Below are 21,777 nucleotides of genomic sequence, written 5' to 3' on the forward strand. Positions count from 1 at the left end.
TAAGAAAACTGATCTCTTCTTATCCCCTTTCTTAAGCAAAAAATAAAAAGTGGAGTCTGATCGTGGGTAATTCTTGATCTGATGCGCATTCTTCTTTGTCAGAAGGACGACCCTTCTCTGCAAACACTTCCAGTCGCCGCACTCGCTGAGATGACTTTCAATCTTATTATGCCATAACATAAGCAGTCGTCAGCCCGGGGCCATATTTATACCTATCCTGCCCTAAATTGCTTTGAGACCGTGCCGCACTCGAAATCGGGAAATAAGAAAGCAACTGTGTATATTGGAAGTGACGCCGGCCCATTTCAACCCTGTTCACACACCACCTTTGATTTTTTTCTATGGGGAGGCGAATGTTGCGTCACTTTTTTGCATATATTTTTTTTTATTGGAGACTAATTCTCATCAGTATTTGGGGGGAATAAAATTAATGGTACCGCGATGGGCACGGACGTTAGATCTCTGACATTGGCATCAGCAGCCGGAATCTTAGGTGTTAGTCTGATGCTTTGTGATGTGCAATTTTGCTTTTCTTTTTCCTCCCCTCCGGATGTTGACGCCAGATTTGGTTGACTGGCAGGAGGTAAGAGTTAACTCCTTAATTTCTCTTGAGATGTAATATTCCAGGAAATCTGTGCTACGTTGCTATACTATGTTGACGGCTAGAGGAAAAGCTGAGAAATTAATTATGAGGGGCTAATTAGGGGAAAACTGCAATACTGCACTCAGCCAGTGCATAAGAGTGGCTCTGTTTTTGGGGAAATAAAGCAGCCACGATTTTAAACTCTTGCACAACACCCTTTGACAAAATACTGACTATTCACTCACACTGTACAATTTCTTAGGGGGTATTAAAAAATGCAAACACCTTTGGGGGGTAATTTTTTATTGAAATGCATGTATCTTGGGCTAAAAATTATTTTTGCAATTGGTTTTCATTAAAAATTTGGCACCATTTGCCGGCCGCAGAATGAGTTAACTGAGAATCTGTCAGTGAGCTTGTTCCGACAAGGAATTTCTAACTCTTTTCTCAGTTTTTTTTTTTCAGTTGATTTATGAGCACATGAAAGTTTGGTTCAACTTCGATGTGGTCAGCGCTCATCAGTCAGCACGGGGGAGTTTAGAAAAAGACAGATAAAATGGTTTCACAAGCGCTCTTCTCAGAAGGAGCTCACTGACTGATTCTCAGTTAACTCATTCTGTGAAGGAGAAAAAAAATGCCAAACATTGCAAATATTTTAACAAAAATCAGTTGCAAAAAAATGGTTCAAGGCTAAAATATATGGATTTAAGTGAAAACAAATGTCTCGAAAGTTTAATGAATGCAAAAGTTGCTGCGCCCGTTCTAGTGGGAGATTTCTAATACACTGCTGAGCGTTTGTTACAATTGTATGGTGGGGTCACAGGGATCATTTTGTAGTCTGCAATCGTGGAGACGCATAGATCACATAGGAGCTGTGTACTCAAAATGGTAATGGATTATTCTTTTTTTTCTTTTGCAAAAGTATTCATACCCTTTAATATTTGCATTAGGCAAATGGAGGATAGCGCAGTCCGGAACGCGTAAATATGAAATATATGTAAATAGCGCGGGTCGAGCACAATGTCAGTAATATTTCATGCCATACACCCACTGTATAATTGAAGGGGGGGGAAGCGTATCATTATTTTATGCAAAGAGCATAAAAGCCTCTCCATGGCGCAGGCAGATGTATAAATCATCACTTTCCGTCGCAGGAATAAGTGTGAACGTTCTGGAGGTAAGCAATATTCCGAATGCAAACAATATTACAACTCTTTAATCTTCTGTTCACGGCACAAGTCAGCTTCCTACCTTGCATAAATCTCAGCGGGGGGCGACACAGAAGTAAAAGCTGTAACGCCGCTGTGTCTGTGCCGTGTTTCCCTGGCGTCACTCTTCATGTCTGTGCTCTTACCCTTTGCTGCTTCCCCCCTGACCAGCTGGGATACTGTAACGCCGGGATGCCGGTGCCTTGTTTCCCTCTGACCAGCTGGGATACTGTTGACTGTTACCTGGATGGATGCGGCTCAGTTCCCTGCTCTGCTGAGTAGCCGTACGTCTTTGCTCCGCTGCACAACCATCCGTGTGTGCGGTCCCTGGCTGTCGCTGTGAAGCTCTCCCCAGGTTGTGAGGTCCTCTGCAGCTGGTGCATGACTTTCCACGTGTGTCCAGGCCTCAGTTTCTGTGCTGTACTGGTTTCTGTGTGTGCTTAGGGTGCGCGCGGCAACACCTTCCCCGCTTTTATTAGGGGCAGGGTGTGCGCTTGAATTGCTGTCCCCAGCCTATTGGGGGGGGCAGCTCCTATTTAAAGTTCCTCTTCCCTGTTGGGCATGGCCAGAGCTCCTCATCAGGTTCCTGAGCCTAGCCATGTGTGCTTGGTCCGCCTGGTCTGCCTGCTATCAGTTCTAGGAAAGCAGATGTCTTTGCCCCTGGACCCGTCCTGTCTATATATTGGTACCAAAGTCCTTGTCTTGAATGTGGAACCTTGTACCCAGTGACTGAGTTTCTCGTAACCTGCGTCTGGAAAATTAAACCTGTGTTCGTCTTTTGAATACGTAGTTAACATAAACCAAAATAACAGCGCCACACATGTTAAAATAATAACGGCATGTAGGACTTACTGTAAATAAAATATCACACAGTGTCCAAGAATTGTGCTATGTAGTGCCTAAATAATAATGCCATACAGTGCCAATAAAACACCATGCAGTGCCTAAATAATAATGCCATACTGTGCCAATGAAACATGTAGTGCCTAAATAATAGTGCCACTAAAACATCATGTCGTGCCTAAATAATAATGCCAATGCTAATAAAACACCATGTAATGCCTAAACAATACCATGCAGTACCAACAAAACACCATGTAGCGCCTAACAAATACCACTATAGAGCTTCTAACTAACACCATATAGTGCATAAATAATACCGCAACACAGTGCCTTAATAACATCAAATAGTGCCTAAATAATACCATAATACAGGGCTGTAAAATTAATATCATGTAATGCCTAAATAATATTGCCATATGGTGCTCTAATTATAACTACACCAATTAGCTCCCAAATAATACCACCATATAGTGCTAAAATAATATTGACATGTAGTGCTTATATAATAAAGTCATACAGTGTTCTGATAATACCATGTAGTGTTTTAATAATGATGCATTGTAGTACCCTAATAAAAGGCTATATTTAGCTTCTATAATACTGCTATATAGTGCCTTAATAATACCATATAGTTTGGGAATAATAATGCCATAAAGTGTCCAAACATTACCACTATGTAGCACCAAAATAATGATATCATACAGTACCCTGATAGTGACACTGTACGGTGCATAAATATGATGGTTCAGTGGTTAAGTTATAGCGCCATACCGGGTGCTAATAATACCACCTGACCATACTGCGGCCTGGAAATACCGCTATACCGTGCCTAAATAACACCTATGAGCAATATCCAGATTACAGGTTCTGGGGTTTTAATCATAAAAGACTTGGAGAGACTGGTGCAGTTACATGGTGGGGCCCAGGACATGATAGGGGTCCTTTAGCGCCCTCCTATGATCTGACCCCCTAAATGCCATATGTAGACATCTTTTATTGTTATAATTGCGCCATTAATTAGTAAATAAAATCTAATTAAAATCTATAAAAAGTTTCCTTTTTTCGGGTTCTGAACGTGACCCTAAATCGGGTCGTGCCATTTCATGGCGGCACAGGTCCCCCGTATGCTGAGCCGCACAGGTTAATCTCCACAGCCTCCGTATTAGGAGCCCGATAAGAGGTTTCCACATTCTCCGCATGACCTCACGTGAAAGGGATCACATTATTTTCCGGTGCGCAGTGAGGCGTGTGCATTGTAGACATAAAAAACCCCAAAGAAAGACTCAGCGAGGGGTCGCACTGTAAAATGCCGGGTGCAGCCCCGGTCTCTGCCGACGCCTCGTTCTATGTTCTGAAGCTCCTGAACATGTAAATAGAGGAGATCTGAAAAAAGTAGGGGGCGAGCGAAATAAGTGATGTCCTGGCGCTAACTATCCCAGGAACAATGATGTCCACCTCCACAACAGTGCATGGATATTTATGAAAAAAACAGGAAATTCTACTTGTGCCATTAATTATGTCGGGCCCCGGAGGGCCCCTGTGACTCCAAACTACATAACATCCTATGATCCCACCCTTCTCCGGCTTTGCCCTATTGATAATTATCACCTTACTAAATAGGAGCCCCTCTTTAGTCATCACAGGGAATGCACTTTGATGTTCTGAAATACTTTGTGCTGCTGTGGACTCTGGTCCTATCACTCGTCCACAGTCAACTCCTCAGATACTGACATTGCCCCTATCGCAGGCACCTTTTGTCTGATTATTGGCTCATAATTTGATTGGATAGGTCACTGTTCACTACAAAGTCAACATACCCTTGACCTGAAATACTCTGTTCCTCTGGTGGACCATTGTCATTCTACATAACCTTCATTCCCTCCTCACACATACATTCCTTCCTGCACTAACGTCACCACATGAGTGAAACAGGTCACTGCCCCCTTACAAAATCAGCAGACTAGTCTGGTGAAATATTTGTACTGCTGTGAACTCTGGTCGTATCACTCATCCACAGTCCTCTCCTCAGATGCTGACATTGCCCCTATCACAAGCACTTTTGTCTGATTATTGGCCCATGATTTGAGTGGACAGGTCTCTGCTCCCTACAAAGACAACATCCTCTGTTCCTCTGGGGGAGATCTGTCTTCTTTATTCCCTACTCAAAAACACAACCCTGTCTTTACTAGTGTCATCACGCGAGTGAACAGGTCACTGCCCCCATACAAAGTCAGCACACTTGTCTAGTGAAATATTTGTACTGCTGTGGACTCTGGTCCTATCACTCATCCACACCTCAGATACTAACATTGCCCAATGCCTTTATCACATTCACATGCACCTTTTGTCCAATTATTGGCTCATAATTTGAGTGGATAGGTCACTGCTCCCTACCAACCAACCTACTCCTGACCTGAAATACTCTGTCCCTCTGGGGGACCATAGTCATTCTACATCACCTTCTGCTTTCTTCATTCCCTCCTCACACATACTGTACATCACTTTCATAGGTCACTGCCCCCTTACAAAATCAGCACACTTTGTGCTGCTGAAGGGCCCTGCATCTTCATCTATCTATGACCTTCCAAATATCTCCCTTAACCTCCTCACATCATGACGTACCTTTAAGGACCAGACAGGTCATCTTCTCCTGACAAGATCAACTTGCTTGTCTCCTGCTGCTTCTGTTCCTTCCAGGTTCTGATTGGCTACGCCATGTTCTATCTCCTCCCCTTTTAAACAAGCTCCTCCCAAACTTACAGCAGATGAAGAAAACAAAAGAAACTCTACACTTTTAGCAGATTAAACAAATCACCCGACATTAAAAAAATGTGGAAACAAATAAAAAATAAAAAATCGCCTTCTGTGGGTTAATAGGACTCTTTCAGCAGTGCGTCCATCACTGGAGCAATCACGCACGCCTCCTGTGCAACACAATGTAATTACAAGCAGCATAACAAGAATTAACTAGACAAAGGACGCGGTCTGAAACGCGATGGTTTCCATAGAGACTGAACGCCGCGAGGAGAGATCACGTCTCAGACCTTACTACTTAGAGGAGCCGTAAATTACAGAATGGGCTGTCACCTGTGAGCACAACACATCATCTCCATTTAATGACATGTTGGAAGTGTTATGTGTTCATTCTACTCAGGTCGAAGGCTCGAAAGGAAGGAGTTGACAGAAGAAGAGGTGGAATCCACCGATGATCGGTTACTGGGTGAGAGTAACACTCAGGAAGTACTGGCCCAAATCATTGATGCATTTGCGCCTTTTTTCGGATACTTTTGGATGTTTTTGTTGGCTTTGTATTTGCACTTTATTTTTCTATTACTTTACGCCTTTTTTTAAAATCTATTTATATGATTGCCTCTGTTTTTCTTTGTGGGTGAGGTTTGGGCTTTCTAGACGCTTTCCGCTAATTCATCAATTTCAACTTTAATTTGCTGGAAATGTTCTCCAGTCTATCCCTCCACCTCGAAGCAGATATTTTGGAGCCCTGAGATCGGAGCTTTGGAGCCCTGTCCTGAATGGAGCTGAAGTGTTAATTCCAGCACTTTGGCAGTCATGTGGACAGTTAATAATGTGCAGACTGAACATGCACACCACAACTCCATTCAAGAACGGGCTGCACAGCTCTGTTTTCGGAGTTTCAACGTCATGGTCTTGGGTCCTGGTTGGTCAGCAATCAACGTATGAATAAAGGGTAACTAGATATATGGGGAATAACCCTTTAAAGTCGGATGACATGTGAGGAGCATTGGGCGGTGTACCTTGAAGGTGTTTGATGTCAGATGGGATTTCAACAAGGTACTCTACCATGGAAAGGGTATTGAGATACTGGGTTGGGACATCAATCCAAATATTTGTCTCCCACATGAGGGAACGTTTAGAAATGACTGAGGGTTGATATCCAGAATGGATAAATGGCCTGAGACACCTAGTATTCGTAGGCCCATCTCAACCTACATGGTCTACACTAACCTTCATCCTCCTGAGGTCATCAGGAACATTCATCATGGCCATGGTTTTGGCATTATTCATTGAAGTGATCAAGAAAAATCTGGATAAGGCTCCTGGGAAGACATAAAGCCGTGACAGATTTGGCAAAGGATGATCTAAATAACACCAAACACACCCCGATACCTCATTTTGAGGTTCACCAAGGTTTTTGGATTTTGTCGTCAAAAGGGATAAACAGACAACTATGTCTGCCAAAGTAAGAAAATCTAAAAATGGTCAAGATTAAACAGACAATTTGTAACATAGTAACATAGTTTGCAAGGCCGAAAAAAGACATTTGTCCATCCAGTTCAGCCCATATATATTCCATCAGAATAAATCCCCAGATCTACGTCCCACTAACGAACCTAATAACTGTAAGATACAATATTGTTACGGTCCAGGAAGACATCCAGGCCTCTCTTGAACCCCTCGACTGAGTTCGCCGTCACCACCTCCTCAGGCAAGGAATTCCAGATTCTCACTGCCCTAACAGTAAAGAATCCTCTTCTATGTTGGTGGAAAAACCTTCTCTCCTCCAGATGCAGAGAATGCCCCCTTGTGACCGTCACCTTCCTTGGTATAAACAGATCCTCGGAGAGATATTTGTATTGTCCCCTTATATACTTATACATGGTTATTAGATCGCCCCTCAGTCATCTTTTTTTCTAAACTAAACAATCCTAATTTTGCTTATCTCTCTGGGTATTGTAGTTCCCCCATCCCCTTTATTAATTTTGTTGCCCTCCTTTGTACTCGCTCTACTTCCATTATATCCTTCCTGAGCACCGGTGCCCAAAACTGTACACAGTACTCCATGTGCGGTCTAACCAGGGATTTGTACAGAGACAGTATAATGCTCTCATCATGTGTATCCAGACCTCTTTTAATGCACCCCATGATCCTGTTTGCCTTGGCAGCTGCTGCTTGGCACTAGCTGCTCCAGGTAAGTTTATCATTAACTAGGATCCTCAAGTCCTTCTCCATGTCAGATGATTTACCCAGAGGTTTCCCGTTCAGTTTGTAATGGTGATACTGATTCCTTCTTCCCATGTGTATAACCTTACATTTATCATTGTTAAACCGCATCTGCCACCTTTCAGCCCAATTTTCCAACTTATCCAGATCCATCTGTAGTAGAATACTATCTTCTCTTGTATTGACTGTTTTACATAGTTTTGTATCATCTGCAAATATAGATATTTAACTGTGTAAACCTTCTACCAGATAGTTAATAAATATGTTGAAGAGAATAGGTCCCAACACTGACCCCTGCGGTACCCCACTGGTCACAGCGACCCAGTTAGAGAGTATACCATTTATAACCACCCTCTGCTTTCTATCACTAAGCCAATTACTTACCCATTTACACACATTTACCCTCAGACCTAGCATTCTCATTTTGTGTACCAACCTCTTGCATGGCACGGTATCAAACGCTTTGGAAAAATCAAAATATACCACGTCCAATGACTCACCTTGGTCCAGTCTATAGCTTACCTCTTCATAAAGACTGATTAGATTGGTTTGACAGGAGCGATTCCTCATACACCCATGCTGATATGAAGTTAAACAGTTATTCTCATTGGGATAATCCAGAAAAACATCTCTCAGAAACCCTTCAAAGATTTTACCAACAAAATTTCCAGGTTTACTTTAGAGTCCTTTTTAAATTTTGGTACCACATTTGCTATGCGTCAGTCCTGTGGAACAGACCCGGTCACAATAGAGTCCCTAAATATAAGAAATAATGGCTTGTCTATTACATGACTTAGTTCTCTTAGTACTCGTGGGTGTATGCCATCCAGACCCAGAGATTTATCTATTTTAATCTTATTTAGCCGGTTTCGCACCTCTTCTTGGGTTAGATTGGTGACCCTTAATATAGGGTTTTCTTTGTCTCTTGGCATTTCACCTAGCATTTTATTTTCCACCGTGGAGAAGAAGGTGTTTAATATATTAGCTTTAGCCTCGTCATCTACAACCATTAGGTCTAAAAGTGCTGCTCCTTCTGGTTGGATTCTGCACCAATTGTGAAAGATAATTTTTCTTGGTTATTAACAGAAACCTGTTGCCTTCATGGGTTTCTCAGGTCTTTGTTTCCCTGTTAGTATCCGGGTAGTTAAAGTCCACCATAACAAGGACCTCATTATGGGTTGCAGCTTCAACTATCTGACTTAGTAGTAGACTTTCCATGATTTCTGTTATATTTGTAACAGACCCCAATGAGAATTTTGTTAATATTTTTCCCTCCATGTATTTCAATCCATATGGACTCGACATCCTCATTCCCTTCGCTAATATTCTCCCTTAAAGTGGACTTTAGACAAGTCTTTACATAAAGACAAACCTCTCCTCCTCTCTGATTTTTACGATCCTTTCTAAACAGACTGTAACCCTGTTATTCCGAGCTGTAGATATTTCTGCTTCCAGTCCTTCCATCTTGTTTGTCAGTCTTCTGGCGTTTGAGAATATGCAGTCTAGAGGATTTTGTTTTGTTCCAAACGTCTTGGTCTTCCAGCTCCCCCGGGTTTCATAGACATCACCTCATCCTGAACACACTCTACAACTGGAAAAGCAGAAGTCCAGAGTGGGTGATGTCCATAAAAAATACCTTTTATTCCATTTTTGTTAAAAGCACATAAATCCAAAGTCCATCTTCATATCCATAGACACAAAAACGGGTGATTCCTACCAGTGACAGTCACAGGCTTAAAGTGCATTAAAATCAAACGTGTTTCAACGGTCGTGCCGCCTTACTCATTGTGATAAAAATAAAATGAAAGAGGGCTGCCATATAGGACTAGGCCCATTAGGTTACACCCCCTGATCTTGCAGACAACAGAAACAGGGCAACACCTACAGGTAATTAGTGAGTTTAACCTGAAATTTGCATGTACAAATACTATGCTTAAGGCAGGAGAAAGAAAAAAACAAAAAAAACAAACAAAAAAAAAAACATATGCAAAAATTATAACTTATCATTCATAATAATTCATAAGATCCTGCCGGATATTCATGCCTAGGGGGGCTCTGGACTTAAGTTGATACATCCACCATATCTCTCTGTTGGTTATTTTTCTTTTTATATCTCCCCCTCGAAATGGAGCTTTAACCCTTTCAATCCCGCGGACCTCCAGTGAGCTGACGTCCCCATTGTGTTTATGGATGAAGTGTTTGGATGCAGCAGAGCTCTTATGGGTGATTTTATTCACGGCATCAGACAGGTGCCTCCGTATTCTCACCTTCAGGGGACCCCCTGTGCACCCCACATATTGCTGGTCACAGGTGCTGCAATTAATCAGATACACCACATTGGAGGTGTTGCAGTTAATGTAGTGGTTAATGTTGTATGTCTTTTTAGTGACAGATGAGTGGAATTCCTTACTGGTCACCATATATTTACAGCAGGTGCAGATATTGTGCCCGCACTTGTAGGTGCCTTTAGTACTGAGCCAGTTTTCTTTCTCTTTTAACCTTTTGTCCTCACTAACAAAGAGGCTGGGGGATAAGATGTCGTTCAGACTAGGGGCTTTTTTAGCGATATAGCGCACTGGTTTGGCCAGGATTTGGTTCAGCTTTTTATCCTGGCTCAGCATAGGGATTCTTTTTCTGATGATCTCAGTAATCTCTTTGAACTGAGGGCTGTATGTAGTGGTGAAGGTGATGTGCTCCTCACTGGACACACGGGTATATAGTATCCCGATCTATATCCTCCACAATAGTCTCCAGCTGGGGTAACCCCTGTGAGCCAGCCTGGCCTTCACCTCCCTCTTACTCCCCTCATAGACTTCCTTGGTGGTACTGTTCCTCTTAAACCTGTAGAGTTCCCCCACAGGAATGTTTTTTATTACATGTCTCGGATGACATGATTTGGCGTGTAATATGGAATTAGTCGCGGTACGTTTCCTGAAAGGGGAGATTGTGATGATTGAATCTGAATTTAGATCTAAAGTGATATCTAAAAAATTAATGTTTCTACCACCAATTGTATAGGTGAATTTCAAATTCATTTCATTATCATTCATATATTTGATAAGTTCAGGTATCAAGTCCGCAGGTCCCTCCCATATGAGGAGCAGGTTGTCCAGATAGCGCCCCAGCCACCTAATATAGGGGAGAAGGGGTTAACATGTGAAAACATGAACAAGCTCTCCCAGGCTGCCATATACAGGTTAGCGATAGATGGCGAGAACCCTGCGCCCATCGGGGCTCCGCAAACCTGCAAAAAAAACTCTTTGTTAAAGGAAAAAAAGTTATGTTTGAGGAGAAAGTCCACAGAGGAAATCAAAAATTCCTGTATAGCCGGAGTGTAGTCGCTGTAGTCCTGGAGATGTCTCCTCAGGATGGAGATAGTCAGGTCATGCATCAGGGAGGGATACAAGGCCTCCACGTCACAGGAGATGAAGATACAGTCTCCAGACCATGCAGTCTTATCCAGGGAGGAAATCAGATGCTTTGTATCTTTTATATAGCCTGGTAGTCTAGAAATCAGTGGTTGCAGATACATATCCACCCAGGCACTGAGGTTCTCACCCATGCTTCCAATCCCTGCTACTATGGGTCTGAATGTAGGAGGGAAGACCTCCTTGTGGATCTTAGGCAGGGAATGGAAGATGGGGATTATAGGGTGTTCCACAAATAAATCCTCAGACAGTTTTTTATCCAGTGCCCCTATAGCAAAACCCTCAGAAAGCAGGTGTTTTAGTTTTTTCTGGAACAGTTCACTCTACAACTGGTTACACCTCCCATCAAATTGTGGCCCCGAGGGCCTACACCCACCATATTAAGGTCCCGGAGATCGAGTAGAATTCACGTAAATTGGACAATCTTATTTCTAATACACATTGCATTCCGACTTCTTTTATTTCAGAGATCAAAGCCAATGGAAAACATCTAAGGGAAAAGTTAGTAAATGTAGAGAGCCACAAATACCGCACTAATTACTTACTCTAGGCAGGAGACAATCCCGGGCTCTGACCCTTCGCCATGCTCCAGTCGCGCTTATCCATAGCAGAATGCAAATACTGTAAAACTACCGGTGTAAATAATGAAAAGATCAATACAGTGTGAGACGTGAGAGTATCCTGACTTCATAAAAAGGAAGCTCCACCCCGAAACATGATAATTGTCAGCAACTCACTGAGGAAGTTAGGGTCAGAATCCTTCACAAAACATTCTTCGTTATATTCTGGCAAAGACCACTGCAAAATGTTCAGTTTGTCTGATTTTTCTCTTTATAGGTCTATTTTTGAGTAAAATGTCAATTGTTCTTTTATTCTATGAACTACTGACAACATGTCTCTGAAGTTCCAAGCAATACATTTTGTATTTATTTTTTGAAAATGAGAAATGGTCAAAATAACAAAAAAATACATTGCTTGCAGACCTCAAATAATGGAAAAAAAAAAACAAGTTCATAATCATTTAGAAACAACAATACTAATGTTTTAACTCAGGAACAGTTCATAAATCAATATTTTGTGGAAAACCGTGATTTTTAATCACAGCTTTCATGCATCTTGGCATGCTTTCCACCAGTCTTTCACACTGCTTTTGGGTGACTTTATGCCACTCCTGGTACAAAAATGTTAATGGCTTGTGACTATCCATCTTCCTCTTGATTACATTCCAGAGGTTTTCAATGGGGTTCATGTCTGGAGATTGGTCTGGTCATGACAGGGATTTGATGTGGTGGTCCTTCATGCACACCTTCATTGACATAGCTGTGTGGCATGGCGCTTTGTCCTGCTGGAAAAACCAGTCCTTAGAGTTGGGGAACATTGCCTGAGCAGAAGGAATCCACTGTTTTTCCAGGATAACCTTGTATGAACTTGTAGAACAACCTGCCCAATTCACCGATCCTCCACCAAGTTTCACAGCGGGTGCAAGACACTGTCGCTTGTTCGTCTCTCCAGGTCTCCGTCTAACCATTAGACAACCAGGCGGTGATATGGGGATGCTTCAGCGAGGCTGGAATTGGGCAGGTTGTTCTACAAGTTCATACAAGGTTATCCTGGAAAAACAGTTGATTCCTTCTGCTCAGGCAATGTTCCCCATCTCTGAGGACTGGTTTTTCTAGTTATATTTTTGTACATAGGGCCAGTATTATAGTAGTTATATTCTTGTACATAGGGCAGTAGTACAGTAGTTATATTCTTGTACATAGGAGCAGTATTATAGTAGTTATATTTTTGCACATAGGGGCAGTATTATAGTAGTTATATTCTTGTACATAGGGCAGTATTACAGTAGTTATATTCTTGTACATAGGAACAGTATTATAGTAGTTATATTCTTGTACATAGGAGCAGTATTATAGTAGTTATATTCCTATACATAAGGGCAGTATTATAGTAGTTATATTCTTGTACATAGGGGCAGTATTATACAAGTTATATTATTGTACATAGGAGCAGTATTATAGTAGTTATATTTTTCTACATAGGGGCAGTATTACAGTAGTTATATTCTTGTACATAGGAGCAGTATTATAGTAGTTATATTCTTATACAAAAGGGCAGTATTACAGTAGTTATATTCTTGTACATAGGAGCAGTATTATAGTAGTTATATTCTTGCACATAGGGGCAGTATTATAGTAGTTATATTCTTGCACATAGGGCCAGTATTATAGTAGTTATATTCTTGTACATAGGGCAGTAGTACAGTAGTTATATTCTTGTACATAGGAGCAGTATTATAGTAGTTATATTCTTGCACATAGGGGCAGTATTATAGTAGTTATATTTTTGCACATAGGGGCAGTATTATAGTAGTTATATTCTTGTACATAGGGCAGTATTACAGTAGTTATATTCTTGTGCATAGGAACAGTATTATAGTAGTTATATTCTTGTACATAGGAGCAGTATTATAGTAGTTATATTCTTGTACATAGGAGCAGTATTATAGTAGTTATATTCCTATACATAAGGGCAGTATTATAGTAGTTATATTCTTGTACATAGGGGCAGTATTATACAAGTTATATTATTGTACATAGGAGCAGTATTATAGTAGTTATATTTTTCTACATAGGGGCAGTATTACAGTAGTTATATTCTTGTACATAGGAGCAGTATTATAGTAGTTATATTCTTATACAAAAGGGCAGTATTACAGTAGTTATATTCTTGTACATAGGAGCAGTATTATAGTAGTTATATTCTTGCACATAGGGACAGTATTATAGTAGTTATATTCCTGTACATAGGAGCAGTATTATAGTAGTTATATTCTTGCACATAGGAGCAGTATTATAGTAGTTATATTCCTATACATAAGGGCAGTATTATAGTAGTTATATTCTTGTACATAGGGGCAGTATTATAGTAGTTATATTTTTCTACATAGGGGCAGTATTACAGTAGTTATATTCTTGTTCATAGTAGCAGTATTATAGTAGTTATATTCTTGTACATAGGAACAGTATTATAGTAGTTACATTATATTCTTATACATAAGGACAGTATTACAGTAGTTATATTCTTGTACATAGGAGCAGTATTATAATAGTTATATTCTTGTACATAGGAGCAGTATTATAGTAGTTATATTCTTATAAATAAGGGCAGTATTATAGTAGTTATATTCTTGTACATAGGGGCAGTATTATACTAGTTATATTCTTGTACATAGGAGCAGTATTATAGTAGTTATATTCTTGCACATAGGGGCAGTATTATAGTAGTTATATTCTTGCACATAGGGGCAGTATTATAGTAGTTATATTCTTGTACATATGGCAGTATTACAGTAGTTATATTCTTGTACATAGGAGCAGTATTACAGTAGTTATATTCTTGTACATAGGGGCAGTATTATAGTAGTTATATTCTGGTTCATAGATGGCAGTGTTATAGTAGTTACATTCTTGTACATAGGGGCAGTATTATAGTAGTTATATTCTTTTACATAGGGAACAGTATTATAGTAGTTATATTCTTGTACATAGGAGCAGTATTATAGTAGTTGTATTCTTGCACAAAGGGGGCAGTATTATAGTAGTTATATTCTTGTACATAGGAGCAGTATTATAGTAGTTATATTCTTGTACATAGCGGCAGTAATATAGTAGTTATATTCTTGTACATAGGAGCAGTATTATAGTAGTTATATTCTTGTACATAGGGAGCGGTATTATAGTAGTTATATTCTTGTACATAGGAGCAGTATTATAGTAGTTATATTCTTGTACATAGGAGCAGTATTATAGTAGTTATATTCTTGCACATAGGGGCAGTATTATAGTAGTTATATTCTTGTACATAGGGGCAGTATTATAGTAGTTATATTCTTGTACATAGGGCAGTATTACAGTAGTTATATTCTTGTACATAGGAGCAGTATTATAGTAGTTATATTCTTGCACATAGGGGCAGTATTATAGTAGTTATATTCTTGCACATAGGGGCAGTATCATAGTAGTTATATTTTTGTACATAGGGCAGTATTACAGTAGTTATATTCTTGTACATAGGAACAGTATTATAGTAGTTATATTCTTGTACATAGGAGCAGTATTATAGTAGTTATATTCTTCTACATAAGGGCAGTATTACAGTAGTTATATTCTTGTACATAGGAGCAGTATTATAGTAGTTATATTCTTGTACATAGAGCAGGATTATAGTAGCTATATTCTTATACATAAGGGCAGTATTATAGTAGTTATATTCTTGTACATAGGGGCAGTATTATACTAGTTATATTCTTGTACATAGGAGCAGTATTATAGTAGTTATATTCTTGTACATAGGGAGCGGTATTATAGTAGTTATATTCTTGTACATAGGAGCAGTATTATAGCAGTTATATTCTTGTACATAGGAGCAGTATTATAGTAGTTATATTCTTGCACATAGGGGCAGTATTATAGTAGTTATATTCTTGCACATAGGGGCTGTATTATAGTAGTTATATTCTTGTACATAGGAGCAGTATTATAGTAGTTATATTCTTGTACATAGGTGCAGTATTATAGTAGTTATATTCTTGTACATAGGAGCAGTATTATAGTAGTTATATTCTTATACATATGGGCAGTATTACAGTAGTTATATTCTTGTACATAGGAGCAGTATTATAGTAGTTATATTCTTGTACATAGGAGCAGTATTATAGTAGTTATATTCTTATACATAAGGGCAGTATTATAGTAGTTATATTCTTGTACATAGGGGCAGTATTATACTAGTTATATTCTTGTACATAGGAGCAGTATTATAGTAGTTATATTCTTGCACATAGGGGCAGTATTATAGCAGTTATATTCTTGCAAATAGGGGCAGTATTATAGTAGTTATATTCTTGTACATATGGCAGTATTACAGTAGTTATATTCTTGTACATAGGAGCAGTATTATAGTAGTTATATTCTTGTACAAAGGGGCAGTATTATAGTAGTTATATTCTTGTTCATAGATGGCAGTGTTATAGTAGTTAAATTCTTGTACATAGGGGCAGTATTATAGTAGTTATATTCTTATACATAGGGAACACTATTATAGTAGTTATATTCTTGTACATAGGAGCAGTATTATAGTAGTTGTATTCTTTCACAAAGGGGGCAGTATTATAGTAGTTATATTCTTATACATAGGAGCAGTATTATACTAGTTATATTCTTGTACATAGCGGCAGTAATATAGTAGTTATATTCTTGTGCATAGGAGCAGTGTTATAGTAGTTATATTCTTGTACATAGGGAGCGGTATTATAGTAGTTATATTCTTGTACATAGGAGCAGTATTATAGTAGTTATATTCTTGTACATAGGAGCAGTATTATAGTAGTTATATTATTGTACATAGAAGCAGTATTATAGTATTTATATTCTTGTATATAGCGGCAGTATTATAGTAGTTATATTCTTGTACATAGGGGTAGTATTATAGTAATTATATTTTTGTACATAGGGAGCAGTATTATAGTAGTTATATTCTTGTACATAGGGGGCAGTATTACAGTAGTTATATTCTTGTACATAGGGGTATTATTATAGTAGCTATATTCTTGTACATAGGGGCAGTATTATAGTAGTTATATTCTTGTACATAGGGGGCAGTATTATAGTAGTTATATTCTTGTACATAGGGGTATTATTATAGTAGCTATATTCTTGTACATAGAGGCAGTATTATAGTAGTTATATTCTTGTACATAGGGGCAGTATTATAGTAGTTATATTCTTGTACATAGGAGCAGTATTATAGTAGTTATATTCTTGTGCATAGGGGCAGTATTATAGTAGTTATATTGTTGTACATGGGGCAGTATTATAGTAGTTATATTCTTGTACTTAGGGGCAGTATTGTAGTAGTTATATTCTTGTATATAGGAGCAGTATTATAGTTATTATATTCTTGTACTTGGGGGCATTATGATTACTCTTCACATAAGCATAATATACATGATATAACATCTTTTCTTATAATTTCTATCCTTTCTTATTCTACTTGTGCTTTCCTTGTACTCTTCCTATTTTTACACACCTTAGATCAGTCACACATTTTACATCACTAGCTCAGGCGCCTCCTTCCCCAGAGACCTTTGTGTTAAAGTATTTTGTGTCTCAGGACTAGCACGTGAATCTGTGGACAACCAATCCGTCTTTACTCACCTGGGAATTCAGACCTTGCTGGAGCAGGAGCCCCGAGGCATCTTGTCTTCCTGGAGACTGGACCGTTCTGCACATTTATTGCAGCTGCAGTGATTCCTGCACATACATTCTAGAAAAAAGAAATTATGTACATTCGATTACCCAATGGAACAAGCAAATTACTATAATAGAAGAATACGTTGCATAGTCTATTTATTTGTATATAATCCAGCCCTCAGGGGACTTGATAAATGGAAATGGTGAATTATTGGATTATAAAAAGTCCACAAATCCTCAGTTATGTAGGGTTACTGAAGTATCTGCAGTCTAACGCCAGAGCACCAATGCACCACTAAAATGTAGCTTCAAGTTTATGAGGGTCCTTGGGTGGAGTGACAGTGGGACCCTATGTGCAGTTAAACCCTGATCTTCCAGGATCTCTGCTATGTGTCTCCCTGCACTTTTCAGGACATCTCCTGTCCGCCTGCATCTTCCTGGACCTCTGCTCTGTTCCTGATCTTCCATGACCTCTGATACGTGTCTCCCTACATCTTCCAGGAAATCTCATGTCCGACTGTTGCTTCCAGCACCTCTGCTACCTGTTCACGATCTTCCATAACCTCTGCTACATGTCTGCCTGTGGCTTTCAGTGTGTCTCCTGTCCACCTGTGGCTTTGCAGATGGCCTGGCATGCTCCCATATTATCATCTGACTGGGCCTATATAAGGCCTACCAAAACACACACTTGTTTCTCAGTTATCAGACTTTCTAGTAATTCTGTCATCTGTTTGTTTTCCAGGACCTCTGCTATATATCTACCTGCAGCTTTCAAGATATCTCCTGTCCACCTGTGACTTACAGTATCTCTGCTACCTGTTCCTCGTTTTCTAGGACCTCTGCTTTGTGTCTGCCTCTTCCAGGATGTCTCCAGTTCACCTGCGGCTTCCAGTACCTCTGCTTCCTGTCCCTGGTCTTCCAGGACTTCTGTTTTGTGTCTCCCTACAGCTTCCAGGATGTCTCCTGTCTGCCTGCGGCTTCCAGTACCTCTTCTACCTGTCCCTGATCTTCCAGGACCTTTGCTTTGTGTCTGACTACAGCTTTCAGGATGTCTCCTGTCTGCCAGTGGCTTCCAGTACTTCTGCTACCTATTCTCGGTCTTCCATGACCGCTGCTACATGTTTCCCTGAAGCTTTCAGGATGTCTCCTGTCTTCTTGAAGCTTTCAGAACCTTTTACCTGTTCCCAGTCTTCTATTACCTCTGCTACATGTCTAACTGCACTTTCCAGGATGTCTCCTGTCTTCCTGCAGCTTCCAAAACCTCTGCTACCTGTTCCCAGTCTTCCAGCGCCTCTGCTACCTGTTCCCAGTCTTCCAGGATCTCAGCTATCTGTTCCCAGTCTTCTAGCATATCCTCTACCTGTCTCTGGGCTCCTATCTTTTGTCTCCCTTTCCTCTGCTGCCTAGTAAGTCTAACAAATGCCCTAGGCAGCTGCCTAACCATCACATGGGAATACTCATGGAAGACTTTTGAAATATTGTAAATCAATATAATGGATATTAACTAGTAAAGAAACAGCTAGCCGCTAGCAAGAAAAAGAATAATGTTTATTCTGATGTTTCCTTCCACATGCTGGGGCGAAAAAAAAGCCCACAATTATCATTATGGGTGACTAAAACCTCTTTAATTCATACATTTTGGAAGAACTGACCATGGTGGATATTATGTTCGTATTTAGAACAATTCTGCTCTTTTCTCAGCTTCTTGCCCTTTTATGAGCTCTCTGCTTTGTCGAATATCTCTTCCTCTAATGGGATTAATTAAATCTTGCTTGTCCTGGCTTTATGAATGTAGCTACGCTCACCTATTGCATTAACTGGTCAACTTCAGCTCCATCACTATCTATCTTCATGTCAGCAGAACCGAGACATTTACAGGATTGCATTTTTTTCCAGCAAATGATACAATCCTTGATGCGCCTGAAGTACCAAGGCCAAGTATGCAGCAGATTCCTCGCCGTCCTGCTCTCGAATCTCGTCTATTCCTGCCACTTCCAGCGCCATAAACTTATATTCTTAAAGGGAACCTGTCATCAGAAAATTACCCCTTCTTACATGTTTTGTGTTACATTTAAAAAAAAAATGTTTGACAATGTTTTTTTTTTATTTCAAGATATTTATTGAAAATAGGAATCTTGCACTTTTAACACTGGCCAAGATCTGGTTCAAGTTCGGGTAAAGTTCTTGTACCCAAACCAAACTTTGGAAAAAGGTTTGAGTAGGGTGCCAGAACCTGAACTTCCACAGGTCCGCTCATCGCTACTCAGGATCCACCAATCTCAATAAGCAGTCACAGTTCCCCCCTCCTCCCTTCAAAATGACCTTTGCACACGCTCATTAGATGCTTCCATAAGGTCAGACTCATTTTATTTCCGCTAATGTACATGTGAATTTCCTGAAACAGAATTTTAGAGTCTAAAAAAGCCCCAGTGGCTGGTGTGAAAATTGTAAGATTACTAAAAAAAAAAGTCTACTAAATAGAAGTATGGGTAAAAAATTGGCAAAAATAAAAATGCATGAAAAACTGATTTACACAATAGGTCATTTTCTGATCAGAGCTTCCCTTTAATTAAAAGTACTAGAAAGGGTTAAACACTTCATGACACCGCTTCTTCCTTTGGGCAATTTGCACTTATGGATTTTTTAATTCAAAAAACTTGACACAACTTGTACCCTTGAATCCATCTCATGCAAAAAGTCTGGGCATTAATAGACATCCACTCATTTGTTTGAAGATCTGAGGTTGGGCACAGATGAAGTTGGTGCACAGATGAAGTTGGGGCACTGATGAAGGTTGGGTACTGAGGAAGACTGGGCAAAGATGAAGGTTGGGCATGGATGAAGGTTGGGCATGGATGAAGGTTTGGCACAGATGAAAGTGGTGCACAGCATAAGGTTGGGCATGGATGAAGGTGGGGCACAGAATAAGGTTGGGCATGGATAAAGGTGGGACACAGATGAAGGTCGGTCACGTATTAAGGTTGAGCATAGAACAAGGTGGGGCACAGAACAAGGTTAGGCATGAATGAAGGTTGGGCACAGATGAAGGTGGGGTACAACATAAGGTTGGGCACAGATGAAAGTGGGGTACTGATGAAGGTTAGCCACTGAGGAAGATTGGTCAAAAATTAAGGTGGGGCACAGCATAAGGTTGGGCATGGATGAAGGTGGGGCACAGAATAAAGTTGGGCACGGATAAAGGTTGGATACAGATGAAGGTTGGTCACGTATTAAGGTTGGGCACAGATCAAGGTGGGTACAGCATAAGGTTGAGCATGGATGAAGGTTGGGCACAGATGAAGGTGGGGCACAGCATAAGGTTGGGCACAGATGAAAGTGGGGTAAAGCATAAGGTTGCGCATGTATGGAGGTTGGGCACACATGGAGGTTGGGCACAAATTAAGGTGGAGAACAGCATAAGGTTGGGCACATATGAAAGTTGGACACAGATGAAGGGTGGTGTACAGCATAAGATTGGGCACGTATTAAGGTGGGGCACAGCATAAGATTGGGCACATATGAAATTTGGGCACAGATGAAGGTGGGGCACAGCATAAGGTTGGGTACATATGAAGGTTGGGCACAGATGAAGGTGGGGCACAGCATAAGGTTGGGCACATATGAAAGTTGGGCACAGATGAAGGTGGGGCACAGCATAAGGTTGGGCACGTATGAAGGTTGGGCACAGATGAAGGTGGGGCACAGCATAAGGTTGGGCACAGATGAAGGTGGGGAACAGCATAAGGTTGGGCATGTATGAAAGTTGGGCACAGATGAAGGTTGGGCACACATGGAGGTTGGGCACAAATGAAGGTGGAGAACAGCATAAGATTGGGCACATACAAAAGTTGGACACAGATGAAGGTGGGGCACAGCATAAGATTGGGCACATATGAAAGTTTGGCACAGATGAAGGTGGGGCACAGCATAAGATTGGGCACAGATGAAGGTGGAGCACAACATAAGGATGGGCACAGATGAAGCTGGGGAACAGCATAAGGTTAGGCATGTATGAAGGTTGGGCACAGATGAAGGTGGGGCACAGCAAAAGGTTGGGCATAGATGAAAGTGGGACACAGCATAAAATTCGGCCAGATGAAAGTGGCGTACAGCATAAGGTTGGGCATGTATGAAGGTTGGGCACAGATGGAGGTTGGGCACAAATTAAGTTGTAGAACAGCATAAGGTTGGGCACATATGAAAGTTGGACACAGATGAAGGTGGGGTACAGCATAAGATTGGGCACGTATGAAGGTTGGGCACAGATGAAGGTGGGGCACAGCATAAACTTGGGCACATATGAAAGTTGTACACAGATGAAGGTGGGGTACAGCATATGATTGGGCACATATGAAAGTTGGGCATAGAAGAAGGTGGAGCACAGCATAAGTTTGGGCACAGATAAAGGTGGAGAACAGCATAAGTTTGAGCATGTATGAAGGTTGGCCACAGATGAAGATAGGGCACACATGGAGGTTGAG

The 21,777-nt window shown here is 40.4% G+C and overlaps 1 protein-coding gene across 2 annotated transcripts in view; it reads left to right on the forward strand.

The window, feature by feature from the left end:
- LOC143807305 (ninjurin-1-like) overlaps nt 1-19,886 on the forward strand; it is a 73,842-nt gene extending 53,956 nt beyond the window's left edge. Inside the window, exon 3 of one of the 2 annotated variants that reach the window (XM_077288698.1) lies at nt 18,039-19,886. In XM_077288698.1, coding sequence (XP_077144813.1) covers nt 18,039-18,302 — 264 coding nt within the window. In that variant the 3' untranslated portion in view covers nt 18,303-19,886. The remainder of the gene's footprint in view (nt 1-18,038) is intronic. The other variant, XM_077288700.1, reaches the window with a different exon arrangement.
- Nucleotides 19,887-21,777: the final 1,891 nt, after the last annotated feature.

This window comes from Ranitomeya variabilis, chromosome 2, assembly GCF_051348905.1.
Source record: "Ranitomeya variabilis isolate aRanVar5 chromosome 2, aRanVar5.hap1, whole genome shotgun sequence".
Lineage (NCBI taxonomy): Eukaryota > Metazoa > Chordata > Amphibia > Anura > Dendrobatidae > Ranitomeya > Ranitomeya variabilis.